Here is a 25,668-nt window from a genome sequence, read left to right on the forward strand (position 1 = left end):
GCTCTTGTCTGATAGACAATACAACTGTTGTTTTTATTGGATTGAAAATCTTCATCCAAAACTAAATAACCTACGTTAAATGACAGAATAATAGAACATACACAGGAGGATTGATATCTTTATTTTGAACTGGATGACGCCCGACTGACCATATATAAAGCCCTCACCGACCTAAGCCAAGAAAAAGAACCTCTCTCTGGCCGGCAACGATCAGGGGGCCGTGGGAGAGGGTGCTGGGGTTAATGACATCAGTGGATCCTCAATCCAAATCCTCAGACGTGGAGAAAGAGTGGACATGTAAAATCTGACTGAGAGGGTGGAGAGGAGGCTGGGTGGACCCTGGGGAAGGGCCGGCCTGTCGCACACATCAGTGAGTGAGTCTCAACCTTTGACTGACTATGACAAAATAATGCTTGCAATAACACACAGTGAAGCAGAGAACTGTCCCATTAACTTGATGGGATGCGATCTTATTATTTATTTTTGCATTGTTCTGACCGAACATCCAGAGAGGTTAAAAGTTACGAGACTGCAGTTTCCATTTCAAATGGTGAAATACAGTCAGGAGGCACTAAGTTATGTCTGAGTGGGCTCTGGCGCCATCTAGTGTGTCTGCCACTGTTTTATTTAATCCCAGTATCCATTCCCTACAGGAGTCCTTTGTCTCCTGCCAGGAAATTTGTCTGAATAAGAATCTGTCATTAAATGTGCCTGGTAACATAAAGGCAAATATTCTTGATGATCCCCAATAAAAGTCTGGAACCAGCAGAAGATCTGTGGCCTGAATATGATCACAGACACGTGACTGTTTTTTCTAGATGAGGGGAAAAGATGTAAACATTTATAGGCCTATCAGGTTTGTGTTTCTCTGTTTGTGTGTTTATATTCTGTGCTTTTAATACCTGCTGCTGCCACAGAGAAGAGATCCTCCCCAAATATTATTCCCAACTACCAGCATTTATTTATTAACTGAGCATCACATAACATGTTGTTGTTATATTTCTAATTTCTTCTGTATTACGGAGACTAAAGAGGTTTGCAGGCTACATTCACAACACACAGTTTTCCTTCAGTGGCTTTGTGTTTGCATCTGTTTGGGCTGCTCATTAATGCAGCTGAATAGCCAGCTGATGTCCACATGTTCAGCTCTCTGCCTCCTATTCAAGCTGATCACCTGAAGAGAGGTGAAAATGCGCATCAGTCGCCTTTTCAAGCAGCTGATCCCCATTTGAATAGAGAGCCGACCTGGACAAACACACGATGGCCCGTTAAGTGAACAAACAGCTTCACTGTGATGTTAATGATGTGTTTGGACTCTCTTAGCTGCCGAGAGAAGCAGCAGATGTTTGTGAACAAACTGTCTGTTTCATCTGATTTCACCATTTAAACAGTAACCGTAATATAGCTACTCCTTTGTGGCCCGGGGAGAAAGTCCCAGACTCCCTTCAACAATCGTGCAGTTTAGTGACTTGTTGAGTTAGAGGACACTTTAGAAACTTTGTGAAACGCTGTCTACGACTAATTCTTAATGATTCTGCCTTCCTGTAAATTCAACATTAAATGTGACACATGAAGTTATTTCTGTCTTTGTTGTACAAAAAGCTTCAGCAGGATATTTTCATGAGCCTCTGATGTGATAATAACAAGCGCTTCATTAAAACTCTGCTCTGTGTGAAGCACACTCCCTCATACACATCAAATATGATCAGCTGGTTTCAGGAAACCAACTAACTAAACTTCATCTTCTGCCTGAAATCAAGGAGCCATGTTTCTAAACGGCCTTAGCGACAGTAACTAAGGGGCGGGGCGAGACGCCGTGACATCGCGAGAACACTCCGCGGGATCCCGCAGCGCTCCTGTATCTCAGCCTGAAGAGCTCCGAGACCAGAATCCAGACTCAGTCCAGGACAACACGGTCCACCAGTCACAGCGGAGACCTGCAGGACGATGGAGAACCAGAACCCGGACCGCAGGAGCCAAACAGCAGCCTCGTGCTCTGATAGCGCCGATGTTCAGGTCAGTGTTCATGACTTCATCACGAGACTAAAGACACGAGGAAGAGTCTCGAGGGTCCGTGTATCATCCGTTCATTCTGTTGTTAGAGATCAGAGCCTGAAAACCCGCTCCAGGGTTTGTGTTGACGTGGTTTGATTTCCAAAGTGTCTCCGTGGTTCCTGTTTTCATCTTCAAGATGGCGTTTCTTTTTCTTTGTTCTGTGGGTTTTCCCGCGCGGCGCATGCGCGGTGCGGCCCGTGTTGTGTCGGGAGCGCGCAGAACAAACAATGATGGTGAAAATGAAGCAGAGTCATTATATTTGCTCGTATGTTGGTGAGTTTCTCTCAGTGACAAACAGTCTGCCTGCATTATTGTTCTCTGAATGATCGTCGTGCAGGTTTCAGCTCTAAATAGTATCTGTGGAGTATCTTTGTAGAGATCAGAGTCAGTCTGGAGTTTAGTTTTCCTCCTGCCTGTGGGATTTCCACTATTTTTCTTTACTGAGACACTGTTAAAAACTACCAACCCGACATAACAACTATGTGACACAAATATATTTAATACAACAGAAATATATTCAAGACAAAAGCTGCCTTTACAGACGACCTCGGTCTATCTCTAATGTGCTCCATTATTTATTCCTGTAGTCTTCTCACACAGACTATGGACTGGAGAACCCGATGTTCCCTATCTGTAACTTAGGGAGTTAAAAATTCCCCAGTATTTTTTTCTTTGTTTAAAAACATAACTTTTCTGGTCAGTGGTTGGAACTCCAATTTCTTGGAGCTTATGTTTCTCTGATTATTCAAACATGACCATGAATTTTTTTATTTGCGGTTAATACAAGTTAACGCAATGAATTACAGAATATCATCACCACCAAGTTATTCTCACCTAGAGTCCAGTGAGTCTGTCTGTAGGATCCCGTCACCCTCCTCTCTCCAGCAGGTACTGGCCTCTATTGTGACAGCAATTCAGCTGGAGGTCTTCTTCTTCTTCCCCTGTGAAAGGCAGCAGGTCCACGTTCGGCGCGAGCATCTTAGTTGATTGTCCCTCCTAACACCGGGTCAGACATCTTATAAATCCACTGTGCAATCCAGCTGCCGCTGCTACAGCTAGCCTCGGGTTGCTACAGCTAGCCTCGGGTTGCTACAGCTAGCCTCGGGTTGTGCTGCGTTCCGTATTGTTGTGCTGCTTGGATTTAACGCTGCTCGCCTCCTCACTACTTCACCCTGAATCTCCACCTGGCTCCTTCTGAATAGCCTCAGTCTCATCTTCTTCTGTCTCATTTGCGTTTACTACATTCACTTCTATCACTCGGTCTGAACCTCGACAGATATTCCCAAAGTCAGCTCGATTGAGTACTCTGTTATTTGCATATACAGTCTACAGTTATTTGATGACTAACGTTAAAAACAGGTTGTTACGTTTTTTCCACACTGGAGACTGACCATATGACCATGATATAATTTAGTTTTTTTTTTAATTAGTGATTTTTGATATAGGAAACGCTTGTGTAGAAGATGTTCATGTGAGTGATCATAGCTGTGTGTTCTTTGACATTAACTTTCCTCTGTAAAATCTTGTTTGACACTATAAATGTAATTGTTTCTCCTTCTGCCCCTTGAGTAACTGTGTCCTCTAAATCAGACTGTAATGAATTCCTTCCTTCTTTGTAAATAAGATCAGAGCTGTTAGGACAATCATCTCACCATCACTTACTCAGAACTCTGCATGTGACCTGTCTCCTGCTCATTCTTGGTCATATTTTAAACCTTTGACATTACAGGACTTCACCTCTCTGCTACATACATTGAAACCTTCATCTTGTCCTATAGATGTTCTCCCTAATGTGCTATTCGTACAAGCGTTTGATCCTATTAAGAGCGCTGCTCGGGCCTCTAGGCCTGATCCGTGTCCGACAGCTCATCAAAATTATTAGCCCGAGCCTGTTTTTAGGGCCCGAGCACGACCGTGCGAGGTCCCTATTGACTCTGTAAAGATTTTTTTCTCTTTTTTTTGCTGCAAAGTAAGCTCCATTTTGGGGACCTGAGCATACTCAAACTCACCAAACTTTGCACACATGTCAGAACTGGTGAAAGATTTCGGATTTTATGGGTTTCGCGGATGGGCGTGGCAAAATGACTCGCTTGCGCCACCTAGAAAATTGGAAAAAATTAGCCTCTCGTTCACGTTCAACCTACATGCACGACATTTTCTGGGGACATGTATCATATCAAGACGCACAAAAAACGCATGATGGCCAAGCTGACAGCGAGTAAAACATGTTTGATCAATTTAGCCTCTCAAATCAACGCTAATACTTGGCTACAATAAAATTCGAGAGAGAGAGAGACTCACTTCAAGCATATCACACCGACGGTTAGTTTAATAAATGTTTGTTTATTAAACCACAGTGAGTAAAACCACATTTTTGAAACACTACAGTGAGGCAGGCAGGCTGCTCGCAAACAAAATGAGCAATAGCCTACAATCTAAACAAATTAAATAAATAAATAATAATAATACCTAAATAAACGCCAAACTTGCAGGTTATCTTACCTTATAATGCAACCAAAGAACATCGACATTCTTTTTTGCAGTAGTTTCCAACAGTTAAACGAAAATAAAGTCCAATCAAACGAAATGTTAGAACAGTCTCTTACAGAGCATCGTGGAGAAAAAGAACAGCATCCACAGTGGAAGGTTTTAACCCCGTCCTCCTCTCTTCTGTCACTCTGCGCGAAGACACGTTCGCTGCTGCTGGCGGGGACACTAAACGCAGAGTGAGCCAGTCTTGACAGTTGCGGTAGCAGGGTCTTGTGCTGTTTCCACCAGAGCAGCACATCTTGTCCATCACCTTCCATGTTGTGATTGAGGCGCATGTATTGCTGTACTTCATCATCTTCATCCTCGTCCTGCTCCACAATGTTTTCCCACTCTTCCGCAAACTCCGCCAGTGCTCTCGTCTTTGCTGCGTTTTGCGCACAGAAATGCTCGCCGCTGCATGAATCATCATTATTTTATAATTATTAGTTGGCCAAGTAGGCTATGATTCAATACATTAATTTAGAGGCAATCTGCAATCTGTTCGACAGTTTTTGACAACTGGCTTGCCAGACCTGACTGCTTTAAATATCAGACTAAAGCCTCGGTGGCCTGCAGGGTCTCTGCTACTTCTGGGACTGTTTCTGAAAGCTCATCTGGGTTCAAGGCATGCCGGAGGACAGTGTTGTACAGGTGGTCTTGACAGCCCAGGCGCTGGTATGGGCGAAGAGCGGCAACATAATTAGCGCCCTGATCGGTTACCCAGACAACAAAATTCATCACTGACGCATCAAATCCAAGGACTGAGTAATTGCTGCTGCAACTGTTTTCGAATATTGTTTGCTGTTTTGGCGTCGCTTGGTACGCTTGTTGTGGTGAGTACCCTGCTCTTCATGTCATATTGTGGTGTGACATAGTGACAGGTGATTGACATGTAATTTATCTTACGGTGATCATCAGTTGTCATTCCCACATTTATCAACGCCATGACCCCCTTGATTTCTTCAACCACGTCACCTCTCTTAGCATTCAGTTCTTTGCACTTTCGAGAGATTGTGGTGGGGTCAGGGAGTAAACTTGTTGCTGACAGATGTCCATGGGCTGTGTCTACATTTATTAGCTCTTGCAAAATACTTCACTTTTAACTGGTGTCGTTCCTTGTTTTGTTTTTAAAACATGCTGTTGTTAAGCCTGTACTTAAAAAGCCCAGCTTGGATCCATTACAACCTAAGACCTACAGGCCAATGTCCAAACTTCCATTCATGTCAAAAATTCTACAAGAAGTTGTAGCAGAGAAACTCTTTTTCTTAGAGAATCACAAGCTGTTTGACAAATTCCAGTCTAGTTTCCGTAAAAAGCATTCCACAGAAACTGCATTACTTAAAGTTTCTGGTGACATTCTGATGTCAGCTGACTCTAAGGAATACACCGTTGTGGTTCTCTTGGGCCTTTGATCTGCTTTGGATACTGTTGATCAAAATATTATGATAAATAGACTCTGGTTGGGTTGATCTGGTTGGGATGTCTGGAACAGTTTTAAAATGGTTTTCATCCTACCTTTCTGGTAGAAATTTTAGTGTTTATGTAAATTAGATCATGTCTGAAACTGCAGGGTTGTCGTGGTGGGTACCTCAGGGTTCTGTCTTGGGACCTATCCTGTTCCTTTTTGTATATATTTCCAGCACAGGTAATTATTCAATACAGTGACATATCTTACCATCTGTATGCAGATGATATTCAACTGTACTGCTCATTTAAGGAAACAGAGATCCAAACACTGATTATCGCCCCTGTAAGTAGAATCCCTCAGATTAAACAGCATATTGTTGATTTAGGCTAGTCTGTCCAGCTGAGCCTCAGGAGCGTAGGTGTTTTTGATTCTGCGATGTCCTTAGAGTACCACTCTAAACAATTGGTCAGAAACTGTTTCTTCCAGCTAAGGAATATATCCAAATTAAGAACACTGCTGTCAAAGGGCGAGTTGGAGATGATCATCCATGCTTTTATTTCCTCTCGTTTAGATTACTGCGAGGTGCTTTACTGTCTGTAGGCTGTTCAGAACTCTGTCATTGCAAGCCTAACATATGACATCACTTACTGTTTTTAGCATTTTCGCAAATATTTGTTAGCTTCTAATTGGTACATTTTTTGTGGGATCAAAATACCCTCTACAAACTTATCGGCTTGAACCAGAGATGGTCTGTGCCTAGTTTGGTGCCAATCGGAGTTGCCACTTCGGAGGAATGAATTAAAATGGGTTTTTAAGTTTTCGAGATTTAGTAAAATGAAAATGTCATTGCAGAAGTGTCTTATACCATACGATTCGGCATTATCCCCCAAACATGCAGAAATAAGGTTTATGACTGTGCGATGCAGTGGTGCGTAGTTATGAGGCAAAATATGCCTTGGGTCCAAATCCCACTGAAATGAATGGGATTTCCCCAGGGTATTTGAGCTTTGATTATAGCGCCACCTATAAGCTGAATTGCACCAAAGTTTTCGGGTGTCATCAAGGCCCATGGAGAACAATTGACCAAAATTTGGTATCCATCGGACATGTAGTTATGGAGATACAAAATGCATGTAAATGAATTTTTTTTAAACTTTTAATATGCAATAACAGCTGGATGAATATGAACATATTTGGGTCAACTTTGGTGCCTGGAGTAAGGAGACCATGCTGAACAATTCGGCAACAACTTTCATGTCAATGTGAATAGTGTTTATAATTTTTCGGGTTAAATACGCCACCTAGGGGCTAGTTAAACCAAATTTTGCAAAGCCCCTCGGGGGGGGATGTCACATGAGTGCTTCAAGTTTGGTGTTGATCGGCCACCTAAGATATTGCATCACTTTTTTTTGCAAACATTTGGTAGATGCCGATCGGAATTTCACTTTCGGAGGAGTAAATCAAAAAATTTTTCAGTTATTGCGATGGAGTGGGGGGAAGTGCAGGAAATGGGCGTGGCCTATACCAGGAGATTCAACCAGATCCCTGAACGCGTGGATATAAAGTTTTTGATATAAGCTTTCGTGAGCGGGAGTTTCAAACCCAAATGTGAAAAAACTGGTTATAGCACCCCTTAGGAAGTGTGCAAATTTTTGCGCCTGCGGTCGCTGCAGTGACCTGGACTTATCCTATGAGTTTTGCGTCTATAGCTCTTACCGTCTAGGCCGCGGAAGAATAATAAAAATCCGAGCTAAAACAATAGGGTTTCCAGCCCACTTGGACTTGGACCCGTAATTAACGATCCCTATGCCTACTCTTGTGCATTTCCTGCAATGCTTTTAAAATAATTCCAGCTGTCTTTTCACACTTTCTACAGGAATTCTTTACATCAAATGTGAAAAACGAACTGTAGCCTTTACAAAATTTGCTTGAGTACTCAAGTGTGAACAGTCAGGCTTACATGGTAATAACACACTGATCATTTATTTAGTATGCAGTACATAGTGAGTGTGTATGACTGAGTATTTCATAGACAGCACATACGTGCTATGTGGTACAGTAGGTTAGTATGTAATTTCAAAGATGTGCTCTAATGTCATTTATGGTTTTAGATAGCTCGCTGCACCATGACATCTCACTTACTGTTTCTCTCTGTTGATATAGAGAAGGAGAGGAAGAGAGGGACTCAAATGTCATCACTGTCAGCACTGTGACAAATCCTTCACAAAATCTGGAAATTTGAAGATTCATCAGAGAGTTCACACTGGAGAGAAACCGTACAGCTGTGACCAGTGTGGAAAAGCTTTCACTACATCAGGTGACCTAAAAATCCACCAACGTGTTCACACTGGAGAGAAACCGTACAGCTGTAACCAGTGTGGGAAAACGTTCACTCAATCAGGTGACCTAAAAAAGCACCAACGTGTTCACACTGGAGAGAAACCATACTGCTGTGAACAGTGTGGAAAAACCTTTGCTCGGTCAGGTACCCTAAAAATCCACCAACGAGTTCACACCGGCGAGAAACTGTACAGCTGTGACCAGTGTGGGAAAACGTTCATTACTGCAGGTCAACTAAAAATTCACCAACGTGTTCACACTGGAGAAAAACCATACCGGTGTGAACAGTGTGGAAAAACCTTTGCTCGATCAGGTACCCTAAAAATCCACCAACGTGTTCACACTGGAGAGAAACCGCACTGGTGTGAACAGTGTGGGAAAACCTTCACTCGATCAGGTACCCTAGAAAAGCACCAACGTGTTCACACTGGAGAGAAACCGTACTGCTGTGAACAGTGTGGGAAAGCTTTCACTACACCAGGTTACCTAAAAATCCACCAACGTGTTCACACGGGAGAGAAACCGTACTGGTGTGACCAGTGTGGAAAAACTTTCACTCAGTCAAATAACCTAAAACTCCACCAACGTGTTCACACTGGAGAGAAACTGCACAGCTGTGAACAGTGTGGGAAAACTTTCAGGACATCATGGGAAGTACTAATCCACCAACGTGTTCACACTGGAGAGACGCCGTACTGGTGTGAACAGTGTGGGAAAACTTTCAAGACATCAGGTGCCCTAAAAACCCACCAACGTGTTCACACTGGAGAAAAACCGTATTGGTGTGAACAGTGTGGGAAAACTTTTGCTCAATCAGGTGCCCTAAAAAAGCACCAACGTGTTCACACTGGAGAGAAACCGTACAGGTGTGAACAGTGTGGGAAAACTTTCACTATGTCAGGTAACCTAAAAAAGCACCAACGTGTTCACACTGGAGAGAAACCGTACTGCTGTGAACAGTGTGGGAAAACTTTCACTACACCAAGTTACCTAAAAATCCACCACCGTGTTCACACGGGAGAGAAACCGTACTGGTGTGACCAGTGTGGAAAAGCTTTCACTCAATCAAATAACCTAAAACTCCACCAACGTGTTCACACTGGAGAGAAACTGCACAGCTGTGAACAGTGTGGGAAAACTTTCAGGACATCAGGTAACCTAAAAACCCACCAACGTCTTCACATTGGAGAAAAACCGTACGGTTGTGGCATGTGTGGCAAATTTTACACACACAGTAAAATCCTTAAAAGACACAAATGCATTGACAAAGCATCATTGTGACATTTTTCCCAGAGCCGAGCTAGCTGTTTCCTCCTGCCCTGAATACCACCACCTGTTATCATGTGATTGTGCTAGACTAACGTCATGTGATGACAGCTGAGGAAGTTTGATTTGGAAAGAGCTGGAAAGCGTCAGTCCAGAGGTTTTATCAGCCAATAGCAAAATGAAACTGCAGTACCCAGTAGAGGGCAGTCACTGCATTTCAGAATCATCTTTACGGTCCGCCCGGAAAAGTGTAAATCCCAGTAGGTGAAGTGCACTATCCGCGATGTGCTCGGTGAACCAGGACTCTGTAAAACAGAAGGCGGCAGATCTGCAGAAGTCCGAGTTAGTTCTGTTGAGGAGAAGCAGTTGATCCATTTTGTTGGACAGAATGAACCTCCACCTCCACTCCTGCCTCCTCCTCATGCCCTGATAGCTGTGTCGATAGCTTCTCTACGATCTGAGGGACAGACACCAGTAACTTTATATTCTGTGTTGTATGTTATTACATACTGGCCTTCTGTAATCTAACACTATGTAGCCACGAGATCACGCCACCCTCCCTCACCCCTCTGCTGGAGGGAGGGTCCTGGAAGAAGTAGGTCAGACTCAGTAATGGGATTGTAGCAAGAAACTTGTGTCTGATAAGTTGTTTCTCCATGTAACCACACTGCAACCTAGTGGCTACAGTTAATGGGATTCTTGTCATCACTGCATTTCTGTTATTTAGGTGAGATTAGTTTGAGTTAGTATATGTAGGATCAAACTAACCGTTGAATCTGCTACCGTTTTATTAATAGTGTTGAGTTTATGCTTCTGATAGTTCAGTAGTTAGGAAGTTTATGGTTAATGTTGTTTTAAATCTGAGTTAGCTTAAAAGTGGTTCAGAGTCAGGCTACCTGTTTCTACTGATTCAGTCTGTTTCCATGATTCTCACTACAATTTTACTATGATTTCATAAACTATTTGAATATTAATATTTTTCTAGAACTACTTGCCAAGAGTTTTCTCTATGAATTGCTTGGTAAAGAAAATGTAGTGACTCTGGCTGGAGGATCTGACTGTCCAGCCATGTGAGGGACGCAGGGATATTTCTGGTCCTGTTGATTTAGCAGAGTCTGTCCTGGTCTGAAGTCAGAGGATCATGAGGTCATCATCCACACCTTGTACCTGTCGGCCCGAAGGGTTAAGATTTCTCATAATTGTTGTGACTCTGTTCATCATGCTAACTTTGCTCCACCTCCACTATACACATTTTGAAAAACGAGGACTCATTAAAACATTGATGAGAACATGAGCCTCCTACAACTTTCTAGATGAACAGATTCAGACTCAGAGACAACAAGTTAGCATGACCAAGAGAGTCCCAGAGGCCACATTTATGTCCTCACTAGTCAAAGTGCCACGTTGCCTCTTTCCACACCTGGTACTCTCTGACTCCCCAGAGGTCTGTGTTCTGTCCTGATAACAAGATGAAGAACAGGACTGACAGCAGTTAAAGACTCCTTTGTGTCTTTGGATTCAGCTGGTTCCAAAAAAAAAAGGAGAAGCTGAACATTTATGCTTCTGATAGTTAAGTAGTGATGGTTCACGTTGTTTTAAATCTGAGTTAGCTTTAAATAACATGTCTGAGATGGATGCTTGATGTAAACCCTGTTATTTTGTTGTAATCACTATTAATTTGCCCATAGTGAAGCGAAGTGTGTGACTGTGGTGACATATCACATTATATAGTTCCATAAATGTAGAAGAAACCACAAAGACAGATTATTAGTTATGAGGCGTACAACAGTTTGAACATGAAAACCTTTCCTCCTCCTCCAGTAAGAGCCCTTTCTGACGGGGGTCCGGCCTCTTTCTCCTTTGTTTCTTCACCTCTTCTGTTTGTCTGCATTATTATTTCATTGTCTTCCCACGAGAAACATGGCTTTGTCTGACTCAACACATCGGCCACCACCACGTTCCAGTGAGCGCTCACCTCGCTGGGAGGCCGTGAACGTAGGTCTGAGGAAAGCTGAATTAGTGAACTAGCGTTCATTCCACTTTTTTAATACAGCCAAACTGAATAATCATTCCTCAAACACTTTAAATGCATTTATTTGAATCTGGTTTCATGTCATGTAACTCATTAGCTCATTAAAACCTAATTTATTGGCTTTATTCCCTTGTTAATCACATTTAGCTGTAGATAAATGTTTCCTTTTGTCTGTGAATATTTCTTCAAAGCAGAAACTAAGGATCAAAGTATTGGGAATTCACAGATCAGTTAATAAGACTGATTTCTTTAATTTCTCCTTTGATTGAAGGTGGTGCCCCAGAAGATGTTACAAGTGCAGATATTGAATTTAAAGTAGGGATCCTGCTACATACATCTATATTCGTTCATTCTCTCTGTTTTTATTTTCTGTTTCTGAATGTGGTTTGGAATCTGTCTTCTCTGTTCAGACTGAAAATAAAGCCAAATCTAGTCACTGTGTAAAGGCCTGGGACATTTCATCACTTTAATACTCACAGTCTGTAGGTATAGGAGATGACTCATTTAGTTTTTAGCCAGTGTGTGTAGAAAGAGGGAGTGCACCACATTATAGTTTATACCATCCTTAAGGCTTCCTGTGTGATATTCTGAGTATTGGGTAAATGATGGAAAGTAAGTGCCTGCTGCTTCTTTGTTATGTTTAGACATGGGATGCTGATCCAGGATGCAGACTGAGGTCCTCTAGTAGGGTGTTGCAAACTATTCAATGGGCAAGATCAGGGTCAGAGTCTTTTCCTTAAGACACATTTCTACAAAAAGATTTCACTGAGAGGTTTTCTTTATTTGCATATTGACTTTTTTAGTTTTTACACATTGATTTTTGTCGGCGCGGTGGTGCAGCTTCAATGCTGTACAGTTTTATTGCCAATAATATTCATTAGCTGTTTGTCTCGCAGATATAAACAACACATTCTGTCCATGTAGCAAGTACAATCCAATTACATATTTTAGAACTGACCAGGGAACACGTCACTTCTCTCTCTGTGATTTAATGAGCGCATTGTTTGGTGCAGTACAGGTATTATATGGTTGAACTTGCTTTGCAGTTTTTTGAGTGAAAGTAGATGGAGCTGATGTACCCCTTTTGTACCAGCAGGTGGCAGTATGAGTGTATTTAACTGGTTTGTTTCTTTGTTAAAGGGGCATTATGTAGTTTCCAGCGGCCACTAGCGGTGCGGTTTTAAGACTGCAACCAGGCGTGTGCTCGTACACGTGCTTGCTTGAACTCATGATTGAGCATAATCCGAAACGCAACCACTTTCATACAGAAATCTGGCAATAAACGCAGGAACACCAGCATGCAGGCTGTGGCTTTTTTATTCAGACATGTTCAGGCTCTGCTCCCGGCTGAGAGGCAGATTAACACCTGCGCCGTACGTCACTTCATTCAGCGACGCGAGACACCGGCATATCGGCACAATCCTCCCGGAAAAAAGGCAGGGAGACAGCTTCACATAATATACTGGGAACTCAGGTAAACCCCCACTGCAACGTTATATTAATAGTTTTATCAGGTTGAACTAATCAATGCTCGTTACATGATCACGGTACATTTACTGCATTTAGCCGACATGCTACATCGTTTCCTTGTTCAATAGTGAATGAGTGATTTAATTTTATTATGACCTGTTAGAGTACCTTCTGTCTACTGAATCTATTGAAGTGATAAACTTTAACTGTTTAACGGCTCTCATCTCTGGTCCTCATACTTTATGCTCTATACGTTATCCAGCTCCCACAAAGGCAAGTTTCCATATGTAGGAAGAAAGACTTCTGTTAGGAACTGAACTGGATCATTTCATCCACGCAGATGTTCTGCTCTGGTTTTTATGTTGACCTGAAGACGAAACAGCTCTGGAGAAAATCAGACACATGTTGTATTAGGGTCATTATCACTATAAAGTGCCTTTGAGACTTCATAATTCCCAAAAGACAAAGCTGAGATTTTCCATTTGACTCTACATACATTTTATGAAGTAGATCTTAGTTTGTTAGAAATGCATGTTGGTCAAGCTCCAGCACTTTTTATAAATTAATTGCAAGCTTACAAAGTATGAACAAAGCATAAAATATGTCCACCCTGTCATCTGTCATATTTGCACTTTCTTTCCTAAATAAACTCTAAACAACAAACGTATGTGGTCAAACCATCAAACAGTAATATTTGGTCTTCATTTGTTCATAAAGAAATAATCCAAGATTTTATACAATTTGAAAATAATTTGTTTATTTTCATAAAAGGTGGACATGCCACTAACCTTTTTATTATTATTAATTAATAATGGTTTTTGACTTGGGGAGGAAACTAGTGACTACTGAATGATTTGTTTTTTAAAAAGTTATTGTTTTCATTTCATTTTGGGGATGCAATCAGTTCTCTTTGTCGCCGTCTTTGCTCTTCCAAATAACCTAGTTATTGTTCTTTTACATTTTCACAACTGTATGTTTTTAAATAGGTAATTAAATATGTTTACAAGTGCAACATCCTTCCATCTGCAAAACACAGAGCTTCACAATGCTATAAGCAATATATTGAATAATGATAAAAGAAAGATATTTGGTATTAAACATGATATGATGATTGAAAATCAGGATATCTCATTGATATTGAAGATTAATAAACAGAATTGATATTTCGATTGTAAAATACATAATATGGTTAAAGTAAGGAGAATTAGGGTAAAGGTTAGATAACTGCAAAAGGGTCAGCAAGGGAAAATGAAATGGCCAAACAAGGACATCTCTGGCCCAACTGAATTTACAGATGAACAAGCTGTGTGACAGTAGTCACGTAGACAAGAAAAGGGTGGTGGCTGATTTCACAAAGAAACTCAGCTACAGAGTAGGATATATAAAGAGGAGTCAGAGAGAGATCGGGGTTATTCCTCGGCAGACCTCTGAGGCATCGGACTCGGAGCAAGACCATCACCGCACCGGACCAAGAGCCCAAGAGAAGAGACGGGGATTTGAACAGCAAACTAGAGAACACTTCAGAGATTTCTTCAGGGGACTTCAAGAGATCGAGCCACAGACGGTAACCACAACATCCAAACCAACTGAAGAATCATTGGACTCCATGCACGTGCAGAGGGGGGTGCTACGGGGGCTTGAGCACCTGCCCTTTTGCCCTTTGATGCCCAAAGTGCCCTTTTGTCAATGACAAATTTAATTAATTAATTAATTAATTTTTAAATTTGTAAAGGTCCTTTTGTGATTTTTTTATTAGTAAAAATAATTTCATAGTAAATAAAATGACCCACATTATGACCTTTCACCTGATGACCTCATCCGTGACGAGCCCTCCCGTTCACACACCGTTAGTGATTCAGCAGCTCTGCCTGCAGGACTCCTGCGATCCCGCCGGTCAGACGGGTTCACCTCAACGTGCATGTTGTGGGTTGTTGGATGTATTTTACAAGAAAGACGCAAAGAGAGCAGCACAGTAGTTGCATATTGCTGCGTGTCGCCAGTAGAAGTAACTTTAGCTGCCGACTAACACTGCGCCCAAAATAACGTTGCTTCTACACACAGATAAACAAAAGTTGCTCTGTTCACTTCATTCTTGCTGTTTGAGGGAGAAAAGTTTCACGGGCGTCGTGAGGTCTGGTATTTTTTATATAATTTGACTAAAAACCTTTCACTTCAACTAGGATTATTACAGTAACTTAATAAAAAACGTAGTGTGCCTTAAAATAATTATAACAACTTTGGTAAAACAGGTTTATTACTTATTCCTCTGAATTATAGCCTACTTATCAGCCCGTTTTCAAACGATCACTTAAATCAGAACAGTATTTGAATAGATAGCAAACCTATTATATGAACTAAATAACTGGAAATACATGTAATAATGTCAGTGTCAATATAAAATAAATAATATTCCTGACATCAAAGAAGAAATGGCCCTATTAGATTTCAGAAAAAGGTATGAAATGTTATAAAATGCTGCTCTGTCATGGTTATTATGGGCCAACAGAAAGAACACACACACATATTTTTAGATTTATGATTAGACATATAGTCAATCAAAATACAATCCATATATCTCCGATTAACAATGAAATATATAAAATCATTATCACAATATTGCACACACACACACACACCTGTCTATAGATCTGTCTCACTCTTACACCTGCCTCGGCTAACTTAGTCCTTTCTCCCAGTACTGTTTCCTTCCCAGATTATTTCCCACACTTTTTTGAACCTGGAATCTTGTTTCCTCTCCCTGCAGCTCTCGGTGTGCAGCCGTCTCTGAGAGCGTCTCCCTCTTATTTTCTCATAGCAGTCAGCCTTGGCAGCGGCTGCAGCTACAGCAGGTCAGTCATAGTGAGCCGGTCCCAAATACTGTCAGCAATCTTTACATCTTGTCATGGTCACATCAGCTAATATATCTCCTATGTTTGTTATAATATCTCTAGTCACAGATCACCTCCAGTAGTATCAGCAGCAACCAGAGCAGCAGCAGCAACATCCCCAGCAACCCCTCAACAGCAACTGTTCCCTGTAAGTTATGTCAGTCATTTGTTGATGTATCGATACAAAAGCATCTGTATACACATATAATCAAGGATTACCTAACAATATATGTATATATATATTTCTGTATCGATATTTTGAGAACAGCCCCATTTAAATCCTTGTTCCATTTGCCCCTTTTATACTGCATTTAAAGTACAAGTAGTAGACACTGAACTTATTTCTTCACTAAGGTAGTAATTCATTAGGTAAAGTGTGTATAGGTTGCTCTAGCCAACAAAATTAACTTATCCTTGGGGCCTATTTTCCTGGCCACTAAACACAATCCTAGCAACTATACCAAGTGCACTGATCAATGAGAGCTGTCAAGTGGAGGCTAGTATCAGTCAGAAGAGTAAGCAGGGTAGGCGTTCGGAAGAAGACAGTGAGAAGCCAGGCGAATCTCTTCGACACCAGCTTAAACAGTCCTCAGTTATACCTACTAGGGTAATACCCAGAGGATCGGACCCTTTACGACGGAGAGCTGGTCCAGTACCTCCTGAACAGGGGTGACTCGGGATCTAACAAACACAATATGATGAAAATTAAGGAATAGAAGTGTAGAAATGTTATGTACTTCCAGCAGTTGTTTAAACCTCCATTGAACAAAGACTACTGGCGATGATGTCACTCAATACACCGGCCTGTTTCTTAAAGAGGCAGTTACCCCACAATGACAGCAATTTCAGGGACACTTACAAAATGTTTAATATTATCATGTAAATTAAACAAATTATTCAAATGGCTTGTATGAACAAACCTGCTAAGGACCATTATTACAAATAAAAACTATTTTAATTTTGTGTAATTAAACCACTTATTACACTCATTGAAGTTAGCAGAGCAGCATGTGGGCCATGCAAAAACCAAAGAAAATGGTATAAAATGAAGGAAACACATTCTGATGTGTGTAAATGTTTGGTCATTTATAATAAAACCTTAAATTATTTTACAATAAGTTCATTCATTCTGAGGACACCAAAGGCACTTTATAGTGATATTGACCCATTAACAACACTTTTAATTCATTAAAACGGTCGATGGAAAGGTTTAAATAGTGAACATGAAGTAGTCGCTTCTTTCATTTTAATTTTGTTTTTTTCTGTTTTTAAACTCGTTTCCACGGTGATGCCGTTTGAAAAGAAAACAACGAGCAGCGCATGCGCACTGTCAGCTCAGCGCACGGAGAGACAAGATGGCGGCAGTAACGTCGACGAGCTCCGGACAGAAAGTTTCTGCTAACTGCGAGCCGGACCCGGACCCGGACCCGGACAGCCGGGAAGTCAGCACCCGGGTGAGTACACGGACTTCTGTACCGGATCGGACCCGGTGTTTTTCCCGAGCTCTGCGGCAGCTAAAGCGGGAACTAGCATAGCAGACTGACTCCGTCCACTTGCGCAGAAGTAGCGTAACGTTACTTCTTTGAGACGCACCGATAAATAATCTGTATTTAACAGCACGTCAACAACATAGGAAACACTTCAGTGTGAGTTGACGCCTTTACCCACGTTTTCCGCCAGTGTTGTGTGTTGCTGTAAAACGTGGTGCCCCTTTGCTTGGTGACTGGCACCATAGCAGGAGGCGCATGACGCATCAGCAGCTTTAACGTTACCTGGTCCGAGCTTGTAAAATATCCACTGTGATTTCTAACGTCATTTCAAGTTTTGAAGTCTGTGCGAGTGAACACAAGAACAATGTTCTCTGATGGTCACTTGTTTTAAGCTATAAGAAAGGTAATGCCCTGGCGGTGGCAAGCAGCTTTGGTTTGATTACATTAATGTTTTGAGATTGAAGAAATATATAAAATACAGTCGTATGCGAAAGTTTAGGCATCCCAGATAATTTCCATGATTTTCAATTATAAATAATCGGGTTTTGGGATCAGCAATTTCATATGGAGCTTTCAAATAACTGAAAAATACAGTAATATGTCAGTAGTGAATTTAGGTTTATTGGATGAACAGAAAATGTGCAATATGCATCAAAAAGAAATTAGACAGGTGCATAAATTTGGGCACCCATGTCATTTTGTTGATTTCAACACCTGTAACTACCTAGCACTGATTAATTGGAACACATAATTGGTTTAGTGAGCTAATTAAGCCCTTAAATTTGTAGACACTTACATCCAATCATGAGTAAAGGTTTTTACGATGGCCATTTGCAAGTTGTTGTTCTCTTTGACTCTCCTCTGAAGAGTGGCAACATGGGAGCCTCAAAACACCTCTCAAATGACCTGAAAACAAAGCTTGTTCACATTTTGGTTTAGGGGAACGCTACAAAAAGCTATGGCAGAGATTTAAGCTGTCAGCGTCCACTGTGAGGAACGTAGTGAGGAAATAGAAGACCACAGGCACAGTTCTAGTTAAGGCCAGAAGTGGCAGGCCAAGTAAAATATCAGAGAGGCGAAGGATGGTGAACGGTCAAAACAGCCCAAGGCCTACAACATCATCTTGCTGTAGATGGTGTCACTGTGCATCGTTCAACAATTCAGCGCACCATGGATAAGCTGTACGGGAGGGTGATGCGGAAGAAGCCTTTTCTGCACACGCCACAAACGGGCTCGCTTGAGGTCTGCAAACACACATTTGGACATGCCAGCTCATCATTTTGGAAGAAGGTGCTGTGAACCGATGAAACAAAGATGGAGTTATTCGTTCACAATAAGGGGCGTTATGCATGGCGGCAAAAGAACACCGCGTTCCAAGACAAACACTTGCTACCCACAGTATAATTTGGTGGAGGTTCCATCATGCTTTGGGGCTGTGTGGCCAGTGCCGGTACTGGGAGTCTTGTTAACGTTGTGGGTTACATGGATTCCACTCAATATTGGCAGATACTTGAGAATAATTTAGAGGAATTAGTCACAAAGTTGAAATTACGCCGGGGGTTGATATTTCAACAAGACAACAACCCGAAACACTGCTCAAAATCTACTCTGGCATTTATGCAGAGGAACAAGTACAATGTTCCCCAGACCTGAATATCAATGAAAATCGGTGGGGTGATTTGAAGTGGGCTGTCCATGCTTGGCAAATATCAAACCTAACTGAACTGGAGATGTTTTGCAAGGAGGAATGGTCCAAAATACCTTCATCCAGAATCCAGAAACTCATTAAGGGCTAGAGGAAGGGTCTAGTGGCTGTTATTTCTGCTAAAGGACGCTCAACTAAATATTGAGTTGATATTTCTATTGGGGTGCCCAAATTTATGCACCTGTCTACTTTCATTTCGATGCATATTGTAATCTAATACACCTCATTTCACTACTGAAATATTACTGTGTCTTTCAGTTATTTGATAGCTCAAAATGAAACTCCTGATCCAGATACCCGATTTATTTCTAAATGAAAATCATGGAAATTGTCAGGGGTGTCTAAACTTTTGTGTATGACTGTATTTTATTGCTACTGTGTAAAAGGAACTGCTGGGGAAAAAGCACCTTATTTGTTTAAAGAATTTGCAAACCACATGTTGTTGCATGTTGTGTATATAGCAGTACATTTAAATTAAGTGTGCAATACACTACTTATTATTCATTCACTATTGCGCACAATGCGCTTAATTGCAAGAAAATCATGTGATTAATCGTGATTAAAAATGTTAATCGTTGCCCAGCACTAATAATTTTACTTTATAATATGTTCAGTAACAGTGTTTCCCACAGAATGAACTGTGGCGAGGTTTGGGTGTATGCGATATTGACTAGAACGGAGCTATGTACAGCGTGCTAACCTCGCAACCCAGCTGTTTTGTAAGGTTAACATAGCCATCCTTATTAGCTAGGCTCCTTACATGCGTGGTAATAATTTATTTAAGGTGGGTCTCCAACATTGACAAGCGTGTTGGATTTGTGCAGCAGTGTTCGTGATACTAACCATTCACTACACAAACTTGGCCGCTGTGTTTTCGGGAGAGCGAGAGAACCATGTTTGACTCCAACCTCAAGTTTGACAAAAACAGTCTGTCGCCAAGCGGGGACAACAAAGAATCTACTTGATGCGGAAGCTAAATTTATTTAATGTTACCCAGAGTATCTAATGTAATTTTTTATTATTCGTTTATTGAAAGTCTTTTAAAATTTTCTTTTATCTGCTGGTTTTATGGATGGTCTGAAGGACAAGAATAGCCTCAGCAGCATTGTTAAAATCTGCTCCAAGATCATTGGAGTTCAGCTGACAGACCTGCGCTCCCACTTGAAAAGAAGGCTGGACAGGTCATGAGTCATTCCGACCACGTTCTTAGTCAAGAATTCTGCACTCAGCATCCTCCAAGTAAACACGGCTTGAACAGGATTGAACACAGAGACCAACAGTAAATTAAAAAAAAAAAACTTTAATGCCCACCAGTTTTTTTGTGTGTGTTTTTTCTTTTTTTAAAGTATCGTTTCAGGCGATGTCCGATGTCCATTTTATGAAATATCATGTGGTGCAACCATCAACAAACGACCACTTCGGGACTTTTATGTTGAAATCCATTAGAAGACAGGAAGTTGAATAATATACCAATTTGATAAGGACCCATTGAAACATCAAGTTTTGTTTACATTCTCTGCCTTCAAATTTTGACTAAATTAGAAAATATCGTGGTGCGACCGCTGAAAAGTGGTTTCCATGATGGGCAATTTAGTTTTTGTCCTTTTTATATTCAATTTGACTTTTACATATAAAGTGCTTTTATTGTAGTATGATATGGAATAGATTTTTCTGCAATTTGACACACTTTTTCTTACATTTTAGAAACAACGGATTATTTTTAGTCTTTGTACAATATCATGAGAAAAATGGCCAAAAATATTTAGAACTTGTAATTTTACTTAACCATTTCACAAACTATGCAAGTAAAGAAAACTGCTTGCCATGGACAGCATGTTAATTTTGACCCCGCAGCAAGAGCGGAGCAAGAATTGTTGCGTCTTAAAGAAAATTTTAAATGAAAACTATATGAAGCAACATGTTGCTCTTGTGCGTGTTTCCATTTCTTAGGAGGAAATGCATTTTTTTGTGAACATGTTGGCGTAGCAGCCCATCTTCACTTGATTTATTATATTTTAACGACCTCTATTGGCTGTGTCAAACCCAGGACTTTTACAAAGGACAACCGTGTTCGATTTCCCTGATCGATGATCACAGACACGTGACTGTCAGGTCAAATTAAACAACATGTAAACATAAATCAAGTAAATTTAGAGTTATTTTGAGTTTGAAGCCAACTTTAATCCTAACAAAATGTAGCAAAGCATTTTTTTCAATGGAAATGGTGGAGCCTTGAACATCCTGTTGCGTACGGCCAGCCACTGGACTTCACTGTCTTTTAAATGTGGCTGCTGATTGGGTAACACCTCTGACATATTGTCAAGTTCTATGTTTGTTCAAAACAAAAATGTAAATGTGTACTGCACAACATAAATGTTTGTAATGAGAGTTCCATCAAAAAAATGTTTATGAAATGTTTGTTCATGAAAATTCCTTTAAATGTTACTGATATCTGGTTTAAATATATTTTGGTTTAGAAGTTTTTGTTCCACTCATCATGTGGTGCGACCAATAATAACAATTACTGTATTAAATTAAAAATAAAATATTGCATTCCTGTGACTAAAATATTAATTACTTATTCAATATGTTTAAGTGAATGGTATTTTTTAAACATTTTAATCAGTTTTGCGCAATTTACATCGAAAATTAACGATCCAAGAGGTTAAATAGCTGAGTTTCCTTACCTCTCAGTCAGAACTGAATAAGTCCCTTGGATGAGGGACGAAACGTCTTCTAGTTTCTTCTACCAAGTCCAGTTGCCCTTGACCTCAACCTTCATTGGATAATTATGACCTGGATGACTGAGAACCTTCACAGATAACGTCACAGTAGTTTGGAGCTAACTTAACCCTCACCGTATTACACCGTGACGGCACAGCCGCTCGCTCTGCTGCAGCTGTGTGTGTGTATGTAGGAGCTGACAGACTGCAGCCTGATGATTTTCTTTTCTTGCGTTTCAAATTAAATCAGATTTGACGCTCGAGACAAAACGTTACATCATTGGACCCACAAGTCTCGATAGCAGTATCGATAAGCTCGAACCCTATTGATTTTTGGGTTTGAGAAACTTTGGAACCGGGTCTCGATCCCCATCCCTACTTGCGGGGATCTTTCAGTTCAGTTTATTGATAGGCTATTTTATTAACTTTCTAATTTTCCGTTGTTTACTTTCAACCAAAAAATACCTTTAAATGCATTTCCTACAACTTATTTGGTCACTAAACTATTTCACTCCTCTCTCATTCACATATAAAAAAACTCCCAAGCTGTAGTCTTACTTGTCCATAACAGTAAGAATAATAATAGCCTACCAATCAACCACTATATGGCTACAACAGGTCAGTTCAGTTGGTATCAATTTAATTGGTATCAGTATCACTTTAAGGGTTCTGGTTTTGGTACTGGTATTGTAAAATTTTGAGTGAGTGTACAGCTCGTATAACAATGTAAATTTGCTGTCCCCTTAAAATAGATCGCACGACGATTGTCTAAACCCCTGGCAACAACAATGAGTACACCCCTATGTGAAAATATCCAAATTGGTACCAAAGTGTCTATTTTTTATGAGGCCTCTATTATTTGCCAGCACTGCCTTAATTTCTTGGAGCTTCACAGATTGCCACTGGAGTCCTTTTCCACTCCTCCTGTTGTACAAGCTGTACACTCACTACTTTACATTGCACCATGACATCTCAATCACTCTTTCTCTCTGTCTGTTATAGGAACGGAGAGGAAGAGATGGACTCAAACGTCACTGCTGTCAGCACTGTGAAAAATCCTTCACAACATCGAAGAATTTAAAAATGCATCAGCGTGTTCACACTAGAGAGAAACCATACAGTTGTGAACAGTGTGGAAAAGCTTTCACTACATCAAATGAACTTAAAATTCACCAACGTGTTCACACAGGAGAGAGACTGCATAGCTGTGGCCAGTGTGGGAAAGCTTTCGCTCTATCAGGTGACCTACAAAAGCACCGTCGCATCCACACTGGAGAGAAACCATACTGGTGTGAACAGTGTGGGAAAACTTTCATTTCATCAACTAAACTACAAAGTCACTGTCGTGTTCACACTGGGGAGAAACCATACAGCTGTGGCCAATGTGGGAAAGCGTTCACTCAGTCTAGTAGTCTAAAATGTCACCAACGTATTCACACTGGAGAGACACCATACAGTTGTGACCAATGTGAGAAAGCTTTCACTTCATCAGGTAGTCTAAAATACCACCAACGTGTTCACACAGGAGAGAGACCGCATAGCTGTGGCCAGTGTGGGAAAACTTTCGCTAGATCAAGTGGGTTAAAAACCCATCTACTTGTTCACACTAGAGAGAGACCATACAGCTGTGACCAGTGTGGGAAAGCTTTTCCCCATTTGGGTACTCTAAAAAAACACCAACGTGTTCACACTGGAGTGAAACCATACTGGTGTGAACAGTGTGGGAAAACTTTCACTGGATCGAGTGCACTAAAAATGCATCAGCGTGTTCACACTAGAGAGAAATCGTACAGTTGTGACCAGTGTGGAAAAGCTTTCACTACATCATATGAACTTAAAATTCACCGTCGTGTTCACACTGGAGAGAAACCATACTGGTGTGAACAGTGTGGGAAAACTTTCACTGGATCGAGTGCACTAAAAATGCATCAGCGTGTTCACACTAGAGAGAAATCGTACAGCTGTGACCTGTGTGGGAAAGCATTCGCTCTATCGGGTGACCTACAAAAGCACCGTCGTATCCACACTGGAGAGAAACCATACTGGTGTGAACAGTGTGGGAAAACTTTCATTTCATCAGCTAAACTACAAAGTCACTGTCGTGTTCACACTGGGGAGAAACCGTACAGCTGTGGCCAATGTGGGAAAGCTTTCACTCAGTCAGGTAGTCTAAAATGCCACCAACGTATTCACACTGGAGAGACACCGTACAGCTGTGACCAATGTGAGAAAGCTTTCACTTCATCAGGTAGTCTAAAATACCACCAACGTATTCACACTGGAGAGAAACCGTACAGCTGTGACCAATGTGAGAAAGCTTTCACTACATCAAGTAGTCTAAAATACCACCAACATGTTCACACTGGAGGGAAACCACACAGCTGTGACCAGTGTGGGAAAGGTTTCATTATATCAGGTGAACTAAACATTCACCGTCGTGTTCACACTGGAGAGAGACCATACTGGTGTGAACAGTGTGGAAAAACATTTATTCACAGTAAATCCCTTAATTTCCATCAACGCAGTCACACTGCATTGTTATGAATAGTTTTCAAAGCCAAGCTAGCTGGTTCCTCCTGCCTCCTCCTAATGCCCTGATAGCTGTGGTGTGTTATATTCTGAGCTTTTCTACAAACTGAGAGATAGACAATAGTGACTTTAAATTCTGAGCAGCATGTATGTTACTGTGGTTACAACTACATACTGGCCTTCTGTAATCTAACACTATGTAGCCATGAGTTCACACCACCCAGAAGTGGTCCAGAGTCGGGCTGTTTTTTTTCTACTGATACTGTCTGTTTCAATGATTTTCACTTCACTTCAAATTAACTTTTACTATGATTTCATAAACTATTGTCAAAGAATAATATTTTATTCACCTAGTAGTCTAGCTGTAAATCCACTTATCTACTTTCATACCTGTTTAAAAAGTACTCCTAACTAAAGGTTTAGTCGCTATTCCTCTAGAACTGCAAGGAAGATTAGTAGTGTTGAATTTATGCTTCTGATAGTTCAGTAGTTAAGAGGCTTATGTTGGTGCATCATTTTAATACTCACGTTCTGTAGGTGTAGGAGGTGATGTTTGTAGCTCGCTAGAGTTTTTCACCTGTGTGTAGAAAGAATGAATGCTCAAGTTCATCATGCACCACATAGTTTAGATACACTTACCTGTGATGATTAACATCCTCATGTTTTCTGTGTGACATTCTGAGCATTGAGTCAGTGATGGAAAATAAGTGTCTGCTGCTCCGTTATGTTTCTTCTAAGTTTAACCAGACAATTGTATGTACCCAGTGTGATGAGAGAGATTTCTAATATTGTTCCATGCTCATGCTGTAACTGACTGAAGGAAGAGTGAAGTTAGTTACTGTGATTCTTTGCTTGTATTAAAGTAGTTCTGTTTCTGCTGTTGATGTCAAGATGCCAGTGCCTACTGATGATTTGTTATTCCAGACTGATGACTAAATGTTGAACTGTAACAATAGATACTGCTGGAACCTATCAAATAATCTTTGTAATAGTGTTGCCAGAACTTCACATAAAAAAATACTGTTACATTGTATAACACATTACCGTCTGCTCATTTGGCAAATTTAAGTTTCTTAGTTGGTAACTGTTTACTTTGAAGTCGTTTGCTTTCATAAATAACTGTACAATAAACCTATTTACAGTAACACACACACGTGTGTATATATATATACATATATACACATATATATATATATATACATACACATACACATATATACACATATATACACA

The 25,668-nt window shown here is 40.8% G+C and overlaps 1 protein-coding gene across 1 annotated transcript; it reads left to right on the forward strand.

Annotated features, from left to right (window-relative positions):
* Positions 1-5,211: 5,211 nt before the first annotated feature.
* On the forward strand, positions 5,212-24,773 carry LOC119912021 (zinc finger protein 208-like). Its single transcript, XM_038730994.1, has 5 exons — positions 5,212-5,259; positions 8,156-9,612; positions 10,137-10,193; positions 17,292-17,442; positions 22,909-24,773. Exons 1-5 carry the CDS (start codon positions 5,212-5,214, stop codon positions 24,448-24,450), a joined length of 3,255 nt encoding a protein of 1,084 aa, XP_038586922.1. The 3' UTR covers positions 24,451-24,773.
* The last annotated feature ends 895 nt before the right edge of the window (positions 24,774-25,668 follow it).

Source organism: Micropterus salmoides, unplaced genomic scaffold (assembly GCF_014851395.1).
Source record: "Micropterus salmoides isolate LMB-PRFRI ecotype aquatic unplaced genomic scaffold, ASM1485139v1 Ms_hic_scaffold_2, whole genome shotgun sequence".
NCBI lineage: Eukaryota > Metazoa > Chordata > Actinopteri > Centrarchiformes > Centrarchidae > Micropterus > Micropterus salmoides.